General features: G+C 46.5%; 2 protein-coding genes across 7 annotated transcripts in view; one reads left to right on the top strand and one right to left on the bottom strand.

Moving 5' to 3' along the window:
* The window catches only part of RPA2 (replication protein A2, 32kDa), a 27,131-nt gene extending 18,535 nt beyond the window's left edge, over positions 1–8,596 (top strand). The window contains 4 exon segments of the mRNA XM_011981712.1: positions 3,105–3,221; positions 5,784–5,891; positions 6,075–6,169; positions 7,871–8,596. Of these exon segments, the coding sequence (XP_011837102.1) occupies positions 3,105–3,221; positions 5,784–5,891; positions 6,075–6,169; positions 7,871–7,955 (405 nt within the window). The 3' untranslated portion in view covers positions 7,956–8,596.
* A 4,764-nt stretch (positions 8,597–13,360) lies between these two features.
* Positions 13,361–18,595, bottom strand: part of THEMIS2 (thymocyte selection associated family member 2) — a 22,390-nt gene continuing 17,155 nt past the window's right edge. For 2 of the 6 annotated variants that reach the window (XM_011981708.1, XM_011981707.1), the window contains 4 exons: positions 17,925–18,079; positions 17,004–17,537; positions 14,594–14,750; positions 13,361–14,178 (listed from right to left, as the gene is read on the bottom strand). In XM_011981708.1, the coding sequence (XP_011837098.1) occupies positions 14,123–14,178; positions 14,594–14,750; positions 17,004–17,537; positions 17,925–18,079 (902 nt within the window). In that variant the 3' untranslated portion in view covers positions 13,361–14,122. Of the gene's footprint in view, positions 14,179–14,593; positions 14,751–17,003; positions 18,080–18,595 lie in introns of all 6 variants that reach the window. The other 4 variants (XM_011981710.1, XM_011981711.1, XM_011981705.1 and 1 more) reach the window with 3 other exon arrangements.

Raw genomic sequence — 18,595 nt, 5'->3', positions numbered from 1 at the left:
ACCTGGCTAATTTCTGTATTTTTAGTAGAGACGGAGTTTCAACATGTTGGCCAGGCTGGTCTCGAACTCCTGACCTCAGGTGAACCACCTGCCTCGGCCTCCCAAAGTCCTGGGATTACAGGCTTGAGCCACCATGGCCCAGCCAGGAACTGATTTTTTAATGTTATCTGTAAAGATTTACATCTATCATTTTAAATGACCACCTATTCCATTGTAAGAATACATCGTTTCTTACTTAACAGTAGACCCAATCAGGGAACAGCATTTAGCTTCTTTTCAGTCGTTCACCATTATACACAATGCACCAGTGAGTATCTTTGCATACATTTCTTCATAATTATAAAATAATCATAAGGCTGGACGCCATGGCTCACGCCTGTAATTCCAGCACTTTGGGAGGCCAAGACAGGCAGATCACCTGACATCAGGAGCTCAAGACCAGCCCGGCCAACGTGGTGAAACCCCATCTCTACTAAAAATACAAAATTAGCCAGGCGTGGTGGCGCACACCTATAATCCCAGCTACTCGGGAGACTGAGTCAGGAGAATCGCTTGAACCCGGGAGGCAGAGATTGCAGTGAGCCAAGATCGTGCCATTGCATTCAGCCTGGGCAACAAGAGCAAAACTGCATCTCAAAAAAATAAAATAATCATAAGATATATTCCTGAAAGTAGGTTTTCTGGGGGGAAATACACACTTCACTTTTTTTTTAACATCTTAATTTTTGCATTTTTGTACTGTCTTCTATAAAGGTACCAGTTTACACTTCAATCATGCATGAGAGTGCCCAGTTAGTTTCCATACCCTTAACCTTTTTTTTTTTTTTTTTTTTTTTTTAAGAAATAGGATCTCACCGTGTTGCCCAGGTTGGTCTCAAACTCCTGGGTTCAAGCAGTCCTCCCACCTCAGCCTCCCAACATGCTGGGATTACAGGTGTGAGCCACTGTGCCCATCCTCCATACCCTTTCTAACAATGGGTTTTTTTGTTTTTTTTTGTTTTGTTTTGTTTTGAGACGGAGTTTCGCTCTTGTTGCCTAGGCTAGAGTGCAATGGTGCAATCTCGGCTCACTGCAGCCTCCACCTCCCAGGTTCAAGCAATTCTCCTGCGTCAGCCTCCCAAGTAGCTGGGATTACAGGGGTGTACCACCATGCCCGGCTAATTTTGTATTTTTAGTAGAGATGGGGTTTCTCCATGTTGAGGCTGGTCTCTAACTCCTGACCTCAGGGGACCCTCCTGCCTCAGCCTCCCAAAGTGCTGGGATTACAGGCGTGAGCCACCACACCCGGCCTAACAATGGGTTTTTGTCTTAAATTTTTGCCAGTATGATAGTTGTTTTAAAAAATAGTCTTTTTGACCAGGTGCGGTGGCTCATGCCTGTAATCCCGGGACTTTGGGGAGGCCAAGATGAGTGGATCACCTGAGGTCAGGAGTTTGAGACCAGCCTGGCCAACATGGTGAAACCCCATCTCTACTAAAAATTTAAAAATTAGCCTGGCATGGTGGTGCGTGCCTGTAGCCCCAGCTACTCGGGAAGCTGAGGCAGGAGAATTGCTTGAATCCGTGAGGCAGAGGTTGCAATGAGCTGAAATCGTGCCACTGCACTCCAGGCTGGGTGACAGAGCAAGACACTTCGTCTCAAAAAAAAAAATCAGCTAATGTATTTTTCTTATAAATAATGTGTGCATATTCTAGGAAACTGATAAATATTAAAATAGTTTGTAATTATGCTAGTCAACCATTAAACAGTTTAGTGTATATTGTCCCAAATGGGAAATCAGCTTTTTTCCATGTGTCATGACTTGTTTTTCCAGACAGTAAATAGAATTCTGTGTTGTCATTTGCAACAGTGTGGAGTATCCTATTATATAGAAATGTGTACTTTATGTTGGATATTTAGGTTGTTTTAAAATTTTTAATATTCTGTACTATGATAAATCTAAATCTTAATGCCTGTTCTTAATTACTTCCTTAAATTCCCAAAAGTAGAATTGCTTTGCCAATAAGTATATCCACCAGAAAATTGTGTGCCTGCGGGGCGTGGTGGCGCGCGCCTGTAATCCCAGCTACGGGGGAAGCTGAGGCAGGAGAATCACTCAAACCCTCCCTTGGGAGGGGGAGGTTGCAGCCAGCCAAGATCATGCCACTGCACTCCAGTCTGGGCGACAGAGCAAGACTCCCTCACAAAAAAAAAAAAGAAAATTGTGTGCCTAAGAGCTTGAATGAGAGTGTCATAATTGTTTGCTTTTTTATGATGTGCTACAGAACTTTGGAACCGAGAATTACCTTTAGAGATATTTTTATTCTAATTCCTGGTTTTACAAAAAAGTAAGTTGTAAAAGGCAGGGCAAACTCCTTAATGCCATTTTAGGATCCTTTAACTCTTCTACTTTGTAACTTTCTCTTTCTCTACATAATATAGAAATGTTAAAGAGGCTTTCACCAGCATCACTAAAACCTTAATGACATGTTTGTATTTTATGTTAGGACGCCAGCAGTGAAAACACTGTGGTTCCTCCAGAAACATATGTGAAAGTGGCAGGCCACCTGAGATCTTTTCAGGTAAAGTCAGAATAAAATAGCAGTTAAAGTGTTTTTGCATGAAGCAGTTTCTAGATTCATGTCATGGCTTTTGGATAGTTAAAATACTTAAGTCCCCCTGTTTAATGGGAAGTTATTTCTTACTCTCTTCTTCAAAAGGAAGTAACTCTTCTTTCTTTTTTTTTTTTTTTTTTTTTTTTTTTTTTTTTTTTTTTTTTTTTTTTACCTTAACATGAAATTGACAGAATGGTAAAGAAAGAACAGAATCTCCTACAATTGCCATCTGTGGCGTTCATTAGTTGGAGAAAGGAGAACACTAGATTCGAAGTCAGGAGTCTAGATTTTGCTCTGTTATGCAACCTTGGGAAAATTATTAATGTCCCTTAGCTATTAATTTTAGTGTTTTTCTCATGTTTGACCATATTTGGATTACTTCTGAGAGTATATAACATTTTTCTCATATTGGCAAAATATTAATATTATAACCAAGAAAAGAGCCACATTGTTGACCTGAAATTAATGTATGTTCATATTTTATTCACATTTTTTTCTTCATTTTGATAGAACAAAAAGAGCCTGGTAGCCTTTAAGATCATGCCCCTGGAGGATATGAATGAGTTCACCACACATATTCTGGAAGTGATCAATGCACACATGGTACTAAGCAAAGCCAACAGCCAGGTGAGTAGCCTCACTTTCCTAGCTTTTTCTCTTCCTTGGAAGAACACAGGTTACTTTTGTGTTCCAGCTTTGATTTCCTTGACATTTTGAAGGCCGAGCCAGAGAAAGACATCACTAAGTCCTCAGAACACTTTCTCCATTAGCTTTGTCACCGTATTTTATTTCAGATGAAACACTGATGTTTCTCTCAGAATTAAGAGTTCCTCTGACACTGGCCTGGACAGCTGGGGCCTGTGACAAGCCTTAGGTGCAGACATGTAATTACAGGCTGAGCTCTTAGCTCCAAGGATTGTCAGTGCATATTCAGAGAGTAGCCCCCTTCAGGACAGCATTTTGCTGTCTTCCTTCTAACTTACTGGCTAAGTAGGAAAAATTATGTACTATTATTTTTTCCCTGAAATTATATGTATTGATTCATATTGAAATTTCTTCATAGTATTTTCCATTGTGTGAATTGACTTTGGCAAGTCCATCTAGGACCACACAAAAGGTTTGTTGACTCTAGTATTAGAAAGCCCTCAGGGCCGGGTGTGGTGGTTCATGGCCTGAAATCCCAGCACTTTGGGAGGCTGATATGGGGGCATCACTTGAGCCCAGTTCGAGACACCACCCTGGGTAACATAGGGAGACCCTGTCTCTACAAAAAAAATTAAAGAATTCGATGGGCTACTTGGGAGGCTGAGTTTGGGAGATCACTTAAGCCCAGGAGGTCAAGGCTGCATTGAGCTGTGATTGTGCTACTCACTGCAGCATAGGCAACAGAGCAACTTTGTCTCAAAAAAATAAAGAAAGAAAAAGAAAAATATGTATTGCGCCTACTTTGATTTGATAGTCCCAATCATTCTAGTCCCCATTCGAGTATAGCAGTGAACACGATATACTTATATTCTTGGGAGAAAGAAGCAATAAACAAAAAATATATATAATTTTAGGTAGTTATATAGGTGCTTTGAAGTAAATAAAGCAAAATAGGAGAAGAGGGTGATGGAGGGAACCAAGAATGGTACAATTTTAGATGGGGAAGAACATTCCAAACCAGAGGGACTAGGAAGTGCAAGAAGCAGGAGTGTGGAGTAAGCGTGACATTTCTGAAACCAGCAAGGCCAGAGTCTGGAGTGAAGCAAATGACAGGGAGAGGGAGAGGGTTGTAGGCAAGGAGGCAGGGCCCAGATTATGTGGGGCTTTGGAGGCCATAGTAAAGATTGCCTTTATTCAAATTTTAAAAATTTTGTTTATTTGGGGGTTTTTTTGTTTTTGTTTTTGTTTTTTTTGAGATGGAGTCTCACTCTTTCGCCCAGGCTGGAGTGCAGTAGCACAATCTCAGCTCACTGCAAGCTCCACCTCCCGGGTTCACGCCATTCTCCTGCCTCAACCTCCCGAGTAGCTGGGACCACAGGCGTCCACCACCATGCTTGGCTAATTTTTGTATTTTTAGTAGAGAAGGGGTTTCACCGTGTTAGCCAGAATGATCTCAATCTCCTGACCTCGTGATCTGCCCGCCTCAGCCTCCCAAAGTGATGAGTCACTGCGCCCAGCCTTTTTTTTTTTTTTTTGAGACAGAGTCTCATTCTGTCACCCAGGCTGGAGTGCAATGACGTGATCTCAGCTCACTGCTGCCTCCGCTTCTCGGGTTCAAGCGATTCTCCTGTCTCAGCCTCCCCAGTATCTGGGATTACAGGTGCGCACTACCACACCCAGCTAATTTTTGTAGTTTTAGTAAAGACAGGGTTTCACCATGTTGGCGTCCAGTTAGCAATCCGGCTGGCAGTGAGGATTTGTGGCCTAGGAGGCAGTCTGGGATGAAATCCTGGGGACTCTGTCAGCCTTTTGGGAGACAGATAGAAGAGGCTAATGAGGGATACTGAGAAGGTTCAGTTTGAGAGTCAGATGGAGAAGCAGAAGAATGTGGTGTCAAGAAGCCCAGGGAGGAACACATTTCAAGAGGAGTGTGGTCAGCAGTGTCTGCTTCTGAGAGGTCAAGTATTAGGAGGACTGAAAGAGACTTTTTGATAATTGGTTGAAGAGTCTTTGGTGACTTTGGTGAAAACAGTTTCAGAGGTATACTTGGGGAGAACCCAAATATGGTGGGCTGAGGAGTGACTGGGGAGAAAGTAAATGAAAATAGTGATTGCAGAGCATTTTAAGAATTTGTTTTAAAAAAAAGAGAGGACGATAGGGACTGTGTCTCCTTTTCTCTGCCTGTAGTGCTTCATGCCTATAGACACTCAGTGAATGCTTGAGTGATTGGGCCACACGGATACCCAAATAGCAGACTCTGGGTAATTTTCTTCTCACTGCTACTCTTCTCTGGTTCCTCTCACATCAGAAACAAAAGGAGCCAAGAGGATCTGTCTCTTTTTGATATTTATGTGCTTCGGGGAGTTACTTTATCTTCCTATGAAATACTCTTTAGATAATAGCTGTCCCTTCCAATGTAAGCAATGTTACTGGGAAACTGTTTATAAATTGTTTTTTGTAAGCTGCTTAACGAGCTATTTGAAGTTGTAAAGACTGTTTAACTTGATGGATTTTCTAATATTGTTAACTTATTTCTTAATTCAGCCCTCAGCAGGGAGAGCACCTATCAGCAATCCAGGAATGAGTGAAGCAGGGAACTTCGGTGGGAATAGCTTCATGCCAGCAAATGGCCTCACTGTGGCCCAAAACCAGGTAAACTCCACCAGAGTGGCTTCAGAAATACAAAACACAGACAGTCTTAAATTTTGTTATTTCCTTGATGAGCTAAGATTGTTTGAATACCTGGTTTATTTCTTTCCTATAAAGGGACTCAGGTTTGCAAAGGGGTAGCTGATCCAAAATAATTGCAAAAATCTTTCTGATTTGAATCTTCAGGTGTTGAATTTGATTAAGGCTTGTCCAAGACCTGAAGGGTTGAACTTTCAGGATCTCAAGAACCAGCTGAAACACATGTCTGTATCTTCAATCAAGTAAGTATTTGATTTTCATGAGCTCAGGCTCTGGAATTGTACCTGTTTCACCTCACAAGGGTTTCCTGATAGTGAGAAGTGAGTTTTAAAAGTAAAACTTGGCGGCCGGGCATGGTAGCTCACGCCCGTAATCTCAGCACTTTGGGAGGCCGAGGCGGGTGGATCACCTGAAGTCAGCAGTTTGAGACCAGCCTGGCCAACATGGTGAAAACCCTGTCTCTACTAAAAATACAAAAATTAGCCAGGCGTGGTGGCACTCAATGATCGCACCGCTGCGCTCCAGCCTGGGTGACAGAGTGAGATTCCATCTCAAAAAAAAAGTAAAAGTTCGCCAGGCACTAGCTCATGCCTATAGTTCTAGCACTTTGGGAGGCTGAGGTGGGCAGATTGCTTAAACTCAGGAGTTCAAGACCAGCCTGGGCAACGTGGCAAAACCTTGTCTCTACAAAAACAATAAAAACAAATTAGCTGGGCACAGTGGCGCATGCCTGTAGTCCCAGCTACCCAGGAGGCTGAGGTGGGAGGATCACTTGAGCCCAGAAAGTCGAGGCTGCAGTGAGCCATCATTGTGTCACTGCACTCCATCCTGAATGACAGAATGAGACTGTCACACAAAAACAAATTAACTGCAACCCTGGTGGCAGAATGGAAATTGTTCAGCTATGGAAAAACAGGAAAAAGACTATGCACCAAAATGGTACTACCCATCACATCACTTATTCAGCAAATTTTTTCATTCAGCAGACACTAAGGACCGTTATATGTAAGGGATATATAATAATTCTGAGCAAAAAGTTGACGTGATTTCCTTATGGGATTTAGACTGGAGGAGGGAAGTCCTTAGCTCCTGGTCCTCAGGTGTACAGTCCTCTTGCTGTTACTGTCCCCATTGTGGACATGAGTGTATTAGACTATCTGGACCTTATTAAACAACCAGTCCTTCCAACACCCTTATCCTGATTCCATCTTAGACAAGCAGCCTCCTGATTCCAGTGTAGTAAACCAGTCAAACACACTGACTTATGGTGATGGTGCTTGTGATAGTTATTTGTTACTATAAATCAATTGACCTGCCAGGCATAGATAGAAAAGGAATACTCAGGACTAATTCCATTTCCTGTCCTGTAAAATAAGGATAATAATTCCTATCTCAGAGTTACTGTGCTGATGAGGTAGAGAACTGCTGTCACTTAGGTGCTCTGTAGATTGTGGCTATTAAATACGTTACTGACACTAACCCTGAGGACCTTGAAGAGTTTGAAGGTTTCAGTGTTTCCTTTGCTTCCCACAACTTTACTTCCCAGAGGGGACCAAAGGGATTTCACTGTGTGGCTGGAAAAGGGGAACTTTTAAAGACAGCTCTTTTTACCAGGAGATTTTGTGTGCAAGTGTGACTACAGCTTTAGATCCTCGATTTCCTGCTTAGACTGTGTTTAAGTGAGGCCCTGTTGTCTTTCCTTTACACAGTTTGGGAGAGGGATCCAAGATAGCCCTAATAGCTAGTGTCTCCATGAATAAGCTCTATTTTGCTATTTTACTGGCATTTCTCCCTGTGAGAGCTTTCTATGTACAAAATACTTGTGAATTCTTAGCTAAGGTAGAGAGTTGGGAGATAAGCGAAGTTTGCATATTTGGCCATATCCAAAAGGCAATTTCCTTCTGAATTGGCCTGAAAATGACTTTTTTTTTCTTTCTTTCTAGGCAAGCTGTGGATTTTCTGAGCAATGAGGGGCACATCTATTCTACTGTGGATGATGACCATTTTAAATCCACAGATGCAGAATAACTGGATCTAATTGGGTACCTGAGATATTTTACAGCTGGACCTAGTTTCACAATCTATTGTCTCCGGCTCTGCATATGTTTGGCCACGTGGCTTCTAGGAAGTAGGTTTCATCTATCTAAAGGTCTCCTCTGACATCCTTTTGAAACTTACTGCTCTTCTGTTTTGTTTTGTTTTGTTTGAAGCTCAGAGGGAGATGGGCAATTGACAGGGATGCAATCCAGGGTGGGATTTCTTGAGGAAGTTACAAATAAGCTTGTTACCACAGCAAGATAGGTGGAATTGGAAGGATGCTACCAGGAGAGTACTTACATAGTGCTCGGGAGTTTCTCTTCTTAAAATGTTTGCTGCTGAAAGATGAGCAGGACCAGGGCCTTGTAGGCAGAGCCCTAGCTGAGAAACCTGCTGGCCTCTGCCTGTTTTTGTTTCCCACTTTGGTTGTGTGGCATTACTTTCAGAATTGCACTTTCCTGCTTGTCATGACTGCTTGACACACTTGTCATGACGTGTGTTTCTGTGAACATGAAGTGCTGCAGTGGTGGCCTCCAGGGGCAGAGGAAAGGAAGAAGTGTTACTGCGTTTTGTACAAAATAAGTACATTCGTATGTTTAATAAAACAGTTCTATTATAGCAACTTGTAAAAATGTTCTCATTTTTTCTTTCTGAGCAGTGTAATGACTATATCATCTGAGGCAGTGTAACATAGTGAAACTTGGATTTGAATTCTGGCTTTCCCACTTTTTAGTTAGAATCTTGAGCAGGCTATGTCAGCTCTGAGAACCTCCATTTCCTCGTTTACAAAAAGAAAACAACGTCATTTCCCCTGGGTTTGTTATGAAGATTGAATAAAACACATAGTCTGTAAAGCATCTACATCTAGCATTGCCACTTAAAGGGATTAGAGAATGGACCTTAATGTGAACTCTTTGGCAGTGTGTGATCATGTAACTAAATCAAATAGCTACCCATTTGGCCTCAAGATGAGACTTTCCAAAAGCCTATAGTCATTTTTTGGCCAACTTGATCGGCTGTTTCTTACAGAAAAAGAAACTAGTTCAAAGATGTTTTTGACAACTCCTGAAAGTAATCTACATCTTGAATAAAAGAACCAATTTTGAGATAAAGTTAGCAAGGTGTAACATCCAAATAAGAATTCTCTGCTTTAGGCTGGGTGCAGTGGCTCACACGTGTAATTCCAGCACTTTGGGAGGCGGAGGCGGGCGGATCAAGAGATCGAGACCATTCTGGCCAGCATGGTGAAACTCCGTCTCTACTAAAAGTACAAAAATTAGCCGGGCGTGGTGGCGCTTGCCTGTAGTCCCAGCTACTCGGGAGGCTGAGGCAGAAGAATCACTTGAACCCGGGAGGCAGAGGTTGCAGTGTAGTCCCAGCTACTCGGGAGGCTGAGGCAGAAGAATCACTTGAACCCGGGAGGCAGAGGTTGCAGTGATCGGAGATCACACCACTGCACTCCAGCCTGGCAACAGAGTGAGACTCTGTCTCACAAAAAAAAAAAAAAAAAAGAATTCTCTGCTTTAACTCTTTCTAAATGAGATCTAGCAGCTGTGTAGAGAAGGCCCCACCTACTTGGTTTCTAAGAGTGAATAAATGTGTGGTTGTTTTCTATACATGCAGAGTTGTTAACATCTACGGAACTATGCAAATGTGTGAAACGCAGCAGCAGTTCATTTGCAAGTGTGTTCGTTCTTGGTTATTTTCTCAAAGAAAGAACAATGGCTAAAAACAAGTAAAATCATATATATTTGAATTTGGAATGTATGACAGGATACTTTCATGGCTAGTAAACTTCTCTTTCTAGTTATCAAGCTGGTGCCCTCAAATGGGCAAAGCAGTAGCAGTACTTCTATAGGTGGAAGTGGTTTTCTATTTTATTTATTTATTATTTTTGAGACGGAGTCTCGCTCTATCGCCCAAGCTGGAGTGCAGTGGCCGGATCTCAGCTCACTGCAAGCTCTGCCTCCCATGTTCAAGTGATTCTCCTGCCTCAGTCTCCCAAGTAGCTGGGACTACAGGCGCCCGCCACCATGCCCGGATAATTTTTGTATTTTTAGTAGAGACGGGGTTTCACCGTGTTAGCCAGGATGGGTCTCGATCTCCTGACCTCATGATCCGCCTGCCTTGGCCTCCCAAAGTGCTGGGATTACTGGCATGAGCCACCGCGCCTGACTGGTTATATTTTTATAAAAATCTGATGACAACTTAGCAGTTAGCAACTGCTTGTTAATTTAGTGCTTGTTGGATACCTGCTGTATCAACCTGTAGGTCAGGTACTAGGAATATCAAGCACAATAAGAGATTGGCGTCACGGGACCGGCTGGTTCAGCATTCCCAGCAGCACAGAGTAGTTGCTCGGCAGTGCTGGATTCCCTGCCATCTCGCCATTTCCACAGTCTCACCGGAGTTGTGTGATTTCTGACCGCTGCTGGGACCTGTGGGATGAGCACAGCCAGGAGAGCCTGCCACTTCTCAGAATGAAACTCTAGCCTTTGTAGAGCTTCTGCTCTGCTCAGGCAGGACAAACTTGCCTCTTGGGCATTTGTGATCCACCTGATAGGTCAAATGTACAGTGTTCTCTTGGCCCATTGTTGAGATAGCCGTGTGACCCAGGTTCTTAGAAACCACCAGTGTCACGGCCTAGCAATGGGGCCAGCCTGCTCATGGAAGAATCCCTACATATACAGGTGGGAAATGAGGCTCCTTGGAGAATCGTACTACTTTATTGGGTTTAACTAGAGGAAAACCACTAAGAATTAGTGTCTGGTGTGGATTAATAGATTTGATTTTAAAAATGCAGTTGGCAGAAGTCCAACCCATTGATAAGTTTTTGAGCATCCATCTCCAGGTTATAGTCATTTGTATAGCAATTATGTCTACTACTGTATTGGTATGTTAAATATAATGATTCAAAGAAATGAGAAAGAATATTAAAAATCAATATGGGGTTGGGCACAGTGGCTCACACCTATAATCTCAGTACTTTGAGAGGCCAAAGTAGCAGGATCACTTGAGGCCAAGAGTTTGAGACCAGCCTGGGCAACATAACAAGACCCGCCATCTCTAAATAATAAATGTGAAAGGAGTTCGAGACTAGCCTGACCAATATAGAGAAACTCCATGTCTACTAAAAATACAAAATGAGCGGGGCGTGGTGGTGCATGCCTGTAATCCCAGCTACTCGGGAGGCTGAGGCAGGAGAATTGCTTAAACCTGGGAGGCGGATGTTGCAGTGAGCTGAGATTGTGCCATTGCACTCCAGCCTGGTCTCAAAATTCAGTCTCAAAAGAAAAAAAAAAGGGCTAGGCGCGGTGGCTCACGCCTGTAATCCCAGCACTTTGGGAGGCTGAGGCGGGTGGATCACGAGGTCAGGAGATCGAGACCATCCCGGCTAACACGGTGAAACCCCATCTCTACTAAAAATACAAAAAATTAGCCGGGCGTGGTAGCGGGTGCCTGTAGTCCCAGCTACTCGGGAGGCTGAGGCAGGAGAATGGCGTGAACCCAAGAGGTGGAGCTTGCAGTGAGCCGAGATGGTACCACTGCACTCCAGCCTGGGGGACAGAGCAAGACTCCGTCTCAAAAAAAAGAAAAAAGAAACTAGCCTGGCCAACATGGTGAAACCCCGTCTCTAGTAAAAATACAAAAATTAACTGGATATGGTACATACCTGTAGTCCTAGCTACTTGGTAGTCAGAATCGCTTGAACCTGGGAGGCGGAGGTTGCAGTGAGCCAAGATGGTGCCACTGCACTGCAGCCTGGGCCACAGAGACTCCGTCTCAAAAAAACAAGAAACAAGAGAAAACATTCACAGGTGTGGCTTTCAAGCCCAGCTTTTGCTGCTGTGAAATTTTTCTCACTGCAGCATTTGGCTACTCAGCCCTTTTTTTTTTTTTTTTTGAGACAGAGTCTCGCTCTTTCACCAGTGGTGTGATCCCCGCTCACTGCAACTTCACCTCCCCGGTTCAAGCGATTCTTCTGCCTCAGCCTCCCGAGTAGCTGGGAGTACAGGTGTGTGCCACTACACCCAGCTAATTTTTTTGTATTTTTAAAAGTAGAGATGGGGTTTCACCATGTTGGCCAGGATGATCTCAATCTCTTGACCTCATGATCTGCCTGCCTTGGCCTCCCAAAGTGCTGGGATTACAGGCGTAAGCCACTGCACCCAGCCTATTGAGCCCATTTTATAGGAACTGGTAGCCCTCTTTTACCCCTGCTTTTGTGGCTTTATTACTCATCTTGCTCAATTTTGTGCCAAGAGTAAATGCAAATGTGGAAGTGAAAACTATTGGCATTTTGCGCATCACCCTAGCCCCTGGGGATTCTGTGCCAAGGAGGAACTTTCTGTCTGACTTTCTTGCCCGTTGCTTTTCCCTACAGTGCTCTCTTCCTCAGGGTCCTCCTTTGCAGTGCAGGTTGACCTCTCTGGAGAAGGGCATGGGAGCTGATGAGCAGATGAGGATAGGGTGTCAGACCCTGGGGACTGGCCCAGCAGCCTGTAGGAGCCACTCAGTAGTCACCTGGAGAACTCCACGCTGGAGTATGGAGGCCCGGAGGCCTAGAAAGTGCCAGTGAGTCCAGACAGCTCAGCGAGATGTTACGCAAAGGAAGGACACACCCAGGGGCAATTCCCTAGAAACCAGGAAGTGGGCACCTCACCCTCTAAGTTCCCATCTCAGCTGGAGTCTCAGATCACCTCTTTGTCTCCTGTCTTCGCTGTCTGTGACTGCATCAGTCCATAAACCAAAGTCCCACCACTTAAGAGGAAATGTGGCCTGTGGTCTTGTCTCACTGAACAGGCCTTGACTGCCTCTGAAAACTGAGTTAGTCTCTACATGGACAAAGGCTTGTATTAACATCTCCACTAAAGAAAAGGAGGCCCGTCAACCAGTCACTATACTCTTATCTCCACAGTCTAGGGATATGGTATATTTTTAACACCGGGATGTATTCCATGACTAGGAAACATTGTGGAGGGGTGGAAAGAGTATAGACTTTAGAAGCAGGACAGCTACACAATCTTGCTCAATAATGATACATGTTTGTTGAATGTTTACTATGTGCCAGGTACTGTACTAAATGCTTTACAAAGATTAACTCATTTGATCCTTAAAACAGTCAATCTTCTGAGGTAGTAACTATAGTTTATTTGACATGTCAAAAAACTGAAACTCAGGTTAAAATAACTCAGCCCTGGCTGGTACGTAGCAAGCTGGGATCCTAACCCAGTCTCATACTTTCCAGGTCCTCACCCTTAACTGCAACTGGTCAGCGTCCTAAGGTACTTGACCACGCAGCCTGTTCCCTAATCTTTAAAATCAGGCCATTCTAGAAAGTTGAGGATTTGGATATGACACAGTCAGAACTTAATAAATGATACCGTTCTCATTTGTATAGAAGTTCAGGTGTCATTTTTATTCTATAGTTTTAAAATGAAATAATCTTGGATAGTCACTTACAACTTTGACGACTTTAACCACCTGATGAAACCTGCCAGTTTTCTGTAGCCTCAGGTCTCCATAAAGTTCTTCTTAAATTGGCTCCTCTCATTTCACCACCAGCTTTTGGGGCCCAAGGTCCTAAGATTGTGCTCTTGAAGCCAAGTTCTCACATTAATCCATATGACCCCTGTTTACCACGTGCAGATCTATCAGGCTAGGTGCTACAGAGATGAGGAAGACAGTCTGGGCCTCCCGGGGGCTTAGAGTTTGGGGGTGAAAGTGGGGGTGGCAGATGTTAACAAAATCTCCCATGCAGTGTGATCAGGATGGAATCCCTTTCACTGAGAGGCATTGGCACGGAGCTGCTATCACCAAGGTTGATGGCCTCGGATTCCCCTCTGCACCCACCGGTGGGACAGCTGGCGTTGCAGGATTGAGAGGAACCCTGCCGACTGCTCTGCATCCCAAGGCTGTGAGACTGAGGGAGTCACGTGGGAGATGTTAGGTCCAAACCAGCCCGCCCTAAGTAGCAAGAATCTAGAACCTGAAGGAAGCTATTGCAGTGTCCATCAAATCAGTTTCCACAAAGCTACTCCCCGTCTGCAGCTCAGTTTCTGTGAGACCTTGCCCGAGGTCTTTTAGAGGCTGAGAACGGTTGGCTGCCGTCGGATTCCCTGAGAAGCAGCAGTTAGGAAGCATGGTTCCTCCAGCACTTAGATGGTTTTCTGAAAGTGCTCAAGTATTTCTTCATAATCATGTTCATCATCATCTGCAAAAGAGTCCGAGTCAATGAGGATCTTTAGCATTAGGCAAGTTCCTTCCCTTCTGTAGGGCAGTTTCCTCAGCTGTTCAGGGTAAGAGTTGGCCTGAATGCTCTGCGGTCTTTGCTAGCCTAGAAACCACAATTTGTTCTGTCTGAACACTTTGCAACCCTTTCATTTTCTTGTATGCCGCAGGGAGGGTAGTCTGTTGGGGACTGAACTCATTTTCCTTGCCAAAGCCCTAGAACCCATGGGAAAGACAGTAGGAACCTTTCTACCCGAGCCCACCCCATAGAGGCCTGTCCATCAAACTGGGACCATAGAAGGGTCTGTCCCCGGGCAGGGCCATCAGAGGTAAAGGAAGCAGCAAGGTAGGGAGGGGAGACACAAGGACAAGGGTGAGCAGCGCCCACAGGGACTCACCTGGATCCTGCCTTTGGGGCTTAGCGGGCCTGTGGCCCTTCCTGTGGGCAGGAATCTTGCTGTACGTACGGGAGCCATCCTTGGTGAACGCTGGCAAGGTCTTCGCCTTGGGTTTGGGCAGCAGAGCATGTTGCTGCAATCCTAAGACTTGAGAAGACTTTGGGGGAAAAAGCAGAAATCAGCAGGGTCTCAAGAAATGGGGAAGCAGAGTCCACGAAAAACGGTCATTTACGTTAAGTGTCACTTCCTCTGCTTCTCTCTCTACTTCCTTTTCAGGCTATGACCTCTCGAGACCCCTGGTGTTTTTGCTACACGCATATGAAATATTCTCTGGCAAGGGAGAAAGGGATCAGGGTAGAAAATGAGGATAGGGTTGGGGGCTGGAGACAGGGTGTTCCTGGGATTCCCCACTTAGGAATTCGGTCAATGTCCTTTAATTCTCTTGCTGAAGGGGAAAAGAGCAAAGTGGGGATACCTTAAGAAAGCAGCCGCAAAACCTCATGACGGCGCCTGAGCTGAGGAGGCCCAGAAGGAAGAGGACTGCCACTGTGCTCCCCCATGTGCCAGATGCTACATGACGTCTGCCCTTTCATCCTCAAGTCACCCTCTGGTTTCAATTCCCAGTTTATGTAGGAGAGAAAGTGTGCCTTGTCAAAGGTCACACGGGGATCCACAGCAGGGCCAAGGTTTGGACCCAGGGCCACGCCTGTGACCTGTAAAGGCAGCGGTCTTGGCGCCACACCATGCTTTACAGAGCGTGTGGCACAGCTCCCTGATCAGCACCAAGATTTCGACACACAGAGGGGAAAAGTTGTTCCAGGGTGACAGCAGTGACCGGGCCCAGAGTCCCTCCATCGGGAGCCAAGACGCGGGCTGAGGTCTGTGGGTTTTGGAGAGTACCCTTTTCAGCACTGGCACAAGGCCTGTGTTTCGGATGTCTCAGTCCAGCCATTGTCAGAAAATGACTTCCCATGCTCACCCCACAGATAAAAGCCTCTTCTGGGGCTGAGACCACTCAGGAGTCATCTTGTAACTTCCACTGCCACCTGCTGCCTACCACACATGACTAAATACAGTCACCCAAGATCCCAAAACAAGAGCTGGTGATAGTAAAGGATGTTTGATCTGTCTCATCCCCTCCCATTCTCAGCAGACCACAGTAGTTAGAAGCTCAGGCTGTGTGGTCAGACCCAACTGCAAGCCCTGGCCCTGCCACTTGCTGGCTGTGTGATTTCAGGTAAACTACTTTACCTCTCTGTGCCTCTCACCTTCTCAACTGTGAAGCAAGACACCGGTGTGTAACTCAGAAGCACTGTGAGAATTGGTTGGGACAAAGCGTATCAGGGGCCTGCCACAGAGTAAGCAAGTCACAGAAAGCAGCTAGCACAACAGCAGCTGCAGAGGGTATCTATCCCAGGTCTACTGGCGAGAAAAAGGACGCTCGGAGGAGTATCCAGCACAGGCACAGAGTAAGGGAACCGGAATATAAACTTGGTCTTTCTGGCCCCATGCCTGGCTCTTTCCCGCTCATCTGTGATTCTCTTTGGCCCGTTTAGCAGGTACTCTCTGGCCTTGGAGCAGGGAAGGTCCCTGCCCCCACAGAACTCTTTCCAGTCAGAGACTCAGGTAGGACTCACTAAAAATGTGTTCTGAGCTACGCAGAGCGTGCAGTGGGAGTACAGAAGAGGAGGCAGGACCACCGCTGCTGAGTGGGAAATCGAGTCCTGCCTTGCCTGTGAGCCTGAAGGAGGAAGAACACTGTTGGCAGAAGGCCCGGGTGTGGAGCTGTGAAGCAGGAGTCCCAGTGCCATGGGGGAGCTGCGGGCACTTCTCTCGCTGCAGCGTGGACAGCAGAGTGAGTGGAGGAAGATGGGTCAGGGGCGGTGCGACAAGTCAGCTTATAAAGGACCCTGGATGCCATGTTAAGGGGTTTGCATCATCCCACGATGATAGGCAGCCACAGAAGGTTCCAGAAGATGGAGCTGTGGCCCATCAGTGACTAAGAAAGGAGTTAGAAGGCCTTTCTGACAGCTTTAAGAGGCTGCTGAAGCAGTTTAGGAGAAGAATGATGAGGCTCGAACTAGGAAGTGAAGGCGGCAGTAGTGGAGAGAGGAAAGCACCATGAACTTGGAGTTGGACTGTCCATGGCCAAGTTCAGTCCTCCCACTTATTAACAGGGACCCTGGTCGAGTCTCAGGGTCTCCGAGTCCTCGTTTTCTCAATCGTAAGATACTGATAATCACGCCAACCTCGGGATTAATTGTGAGGTGGAATGAGAATAATGGGTGCAAAGTGTGCAAGTTTATAAACTACAAGTTTACACATTTGCAAGAGAAACATGACAGATGTGACAAAGAAGCAGTGATCCCAATAGGTGACCCCTCCCTGCCCTCTGGGATTATACTGGTACCTTGACGCCTCCCTCCTGGGTGCTGTGTCTCCTCTGCTTGCTGAGGCCCTGACTTTTAGGGGGCCTGGGTGGGGGGGCTTGGATCTCACAGGCTGGTAACTTCCGAAGACGATAATAGAAGGTGTCTGTCAGCTCCTCCACTGTGGCCATGGGGAGAGACCCCTCTGGCGAGTCTGGCTGCCCCCTGGCCTCCACGACAGTCAGGTCCAGCCACCGGGGAGGGATCTCAAAGCACATCCCAGGCTCAGAGTCCAGGCTCACCACCAAGAATGGCTCTGTGATCTTCTCCTCCAGCCGCAGGCCCAGGAAGGAGGTCAGAGGGTCAGTGGGATGGCTGCTGTCCTTGGCTACCACCTTGACCTCACAAGGCAGTGAGAACTGGGCAGTCAGATCCGCCAGGCTGTAGCGCCGACTGTCACTCATCTCCTCCACGAAGCTGCCAGGGAAGTGGAGGGGCAGCAGGACCCGCTCTGGGCTCTCTGCCTCCTCTTCACACTCTTCCTCCTCATCCTCCCCAGCCTGGTCACTCAGCCGCTGGCAAACCAAGACATCCATGTCATTGCCCTGGGCCCCATGGGCCTGGCCAGGGCCCAGCACCTCCAGCCGGTCACCCACAGCCAGGGACGTGAACTCGGGATTCTCCTCCCTCTCACCCTCACAGTCCTTAGTGGCCACCACCCGGAGTGGCTGGCCTGGCTGGAAAGCACCTAGGAGGTCATAGGCCGTGGGGAACTCCCTTGGCCGCCGCCGCAGCTTGCCCTGGTAGGCCCCTGACACCAGGAAGTGCCTGGGTACCTTGCGGCCCTTGCTTGAGGCCAGGACCCGCCAGGGTGGTGAGGCTAGGCCATAGATGCAAAGCCTCTGGCCTTTCTGCAAGGAGCCCAGCCACGGGCTGAGGAAGATGGGACGGCGCTCAGGAACCTCCAGGATCTCCGTGGACAGGGGGAAAGGGCCTTGCCGGGCCAGGACCTCGCTCAGCAGCAGCGGTTTGATGAAGTGAATATGCTGGGAGGAGGCGGTGACGTCCTCCACGTCGACCTCCAGGGTGGAAGGGATCTTGACAATGGTCCTGCGCACTGTGGAAAGGGGCAGCTCAGTGGCACTGCATGCCACCCCAGGAGTGGCCCCCACCCCAGGCATAGAGCATCAGCTGGGCTGGCTGGCCTCCTTCCCACTGCCGTCTTTTCTTTCTTTTTATTCATTTATTTATTTTATTTATTTGTGTTTTTTTTTGAGATGGAGTTTCGCTCGATCTGGAGTTTCACTCTTGTCGCACGGGCTGGAGTGCGATGGCACCATCTCGGCTCACTGCAACCTCCGCCTCCCAGATTCAAGCAATTCTCCCACCTCAGCCTCCCGAGTAGCTGGGATTACAGGCGCCCACCACCATGCCCAGCTAATTTTTGTAGTTTTAGTAGAGATGGGGTTTCACCATGTTGGCCAGGTTGGTCTCAATCTCCTGTCCTCAGGTGATCCTCCCGCCTCAGCCTCCCAAAGTGTTGGGATTACAGGCGTGAGCCACCATGCCTGGCCCCCACTGCCATCTTTTATTTCCAATCAGAATCTTCCAATTTACGCCACATTCCCACACA

This window comes from Mandrillus leucophaeus, unplaced genomic scaffold (genome assembly GCF_000951045.1).
Source record: "Mandrillus leucophaeus isolate KB7577 unplaced genomic scaffold, Mleu.le_1.0 Scaffold23, whole genome shotgun sequence".
NCBI classification, from domain to species: domain Eukaryota; kingdom Metazoa; phylum Chordata; class Mammalia; order Primates; family Cercopithecidae; genus Mandrillus; species Mandrillus leucophaeus.
The sequence above is the reverse complement of the archived record's forward strand: the minus strand, read 5'-3'. Positions and strand labels throughout refer to the sequence as shown.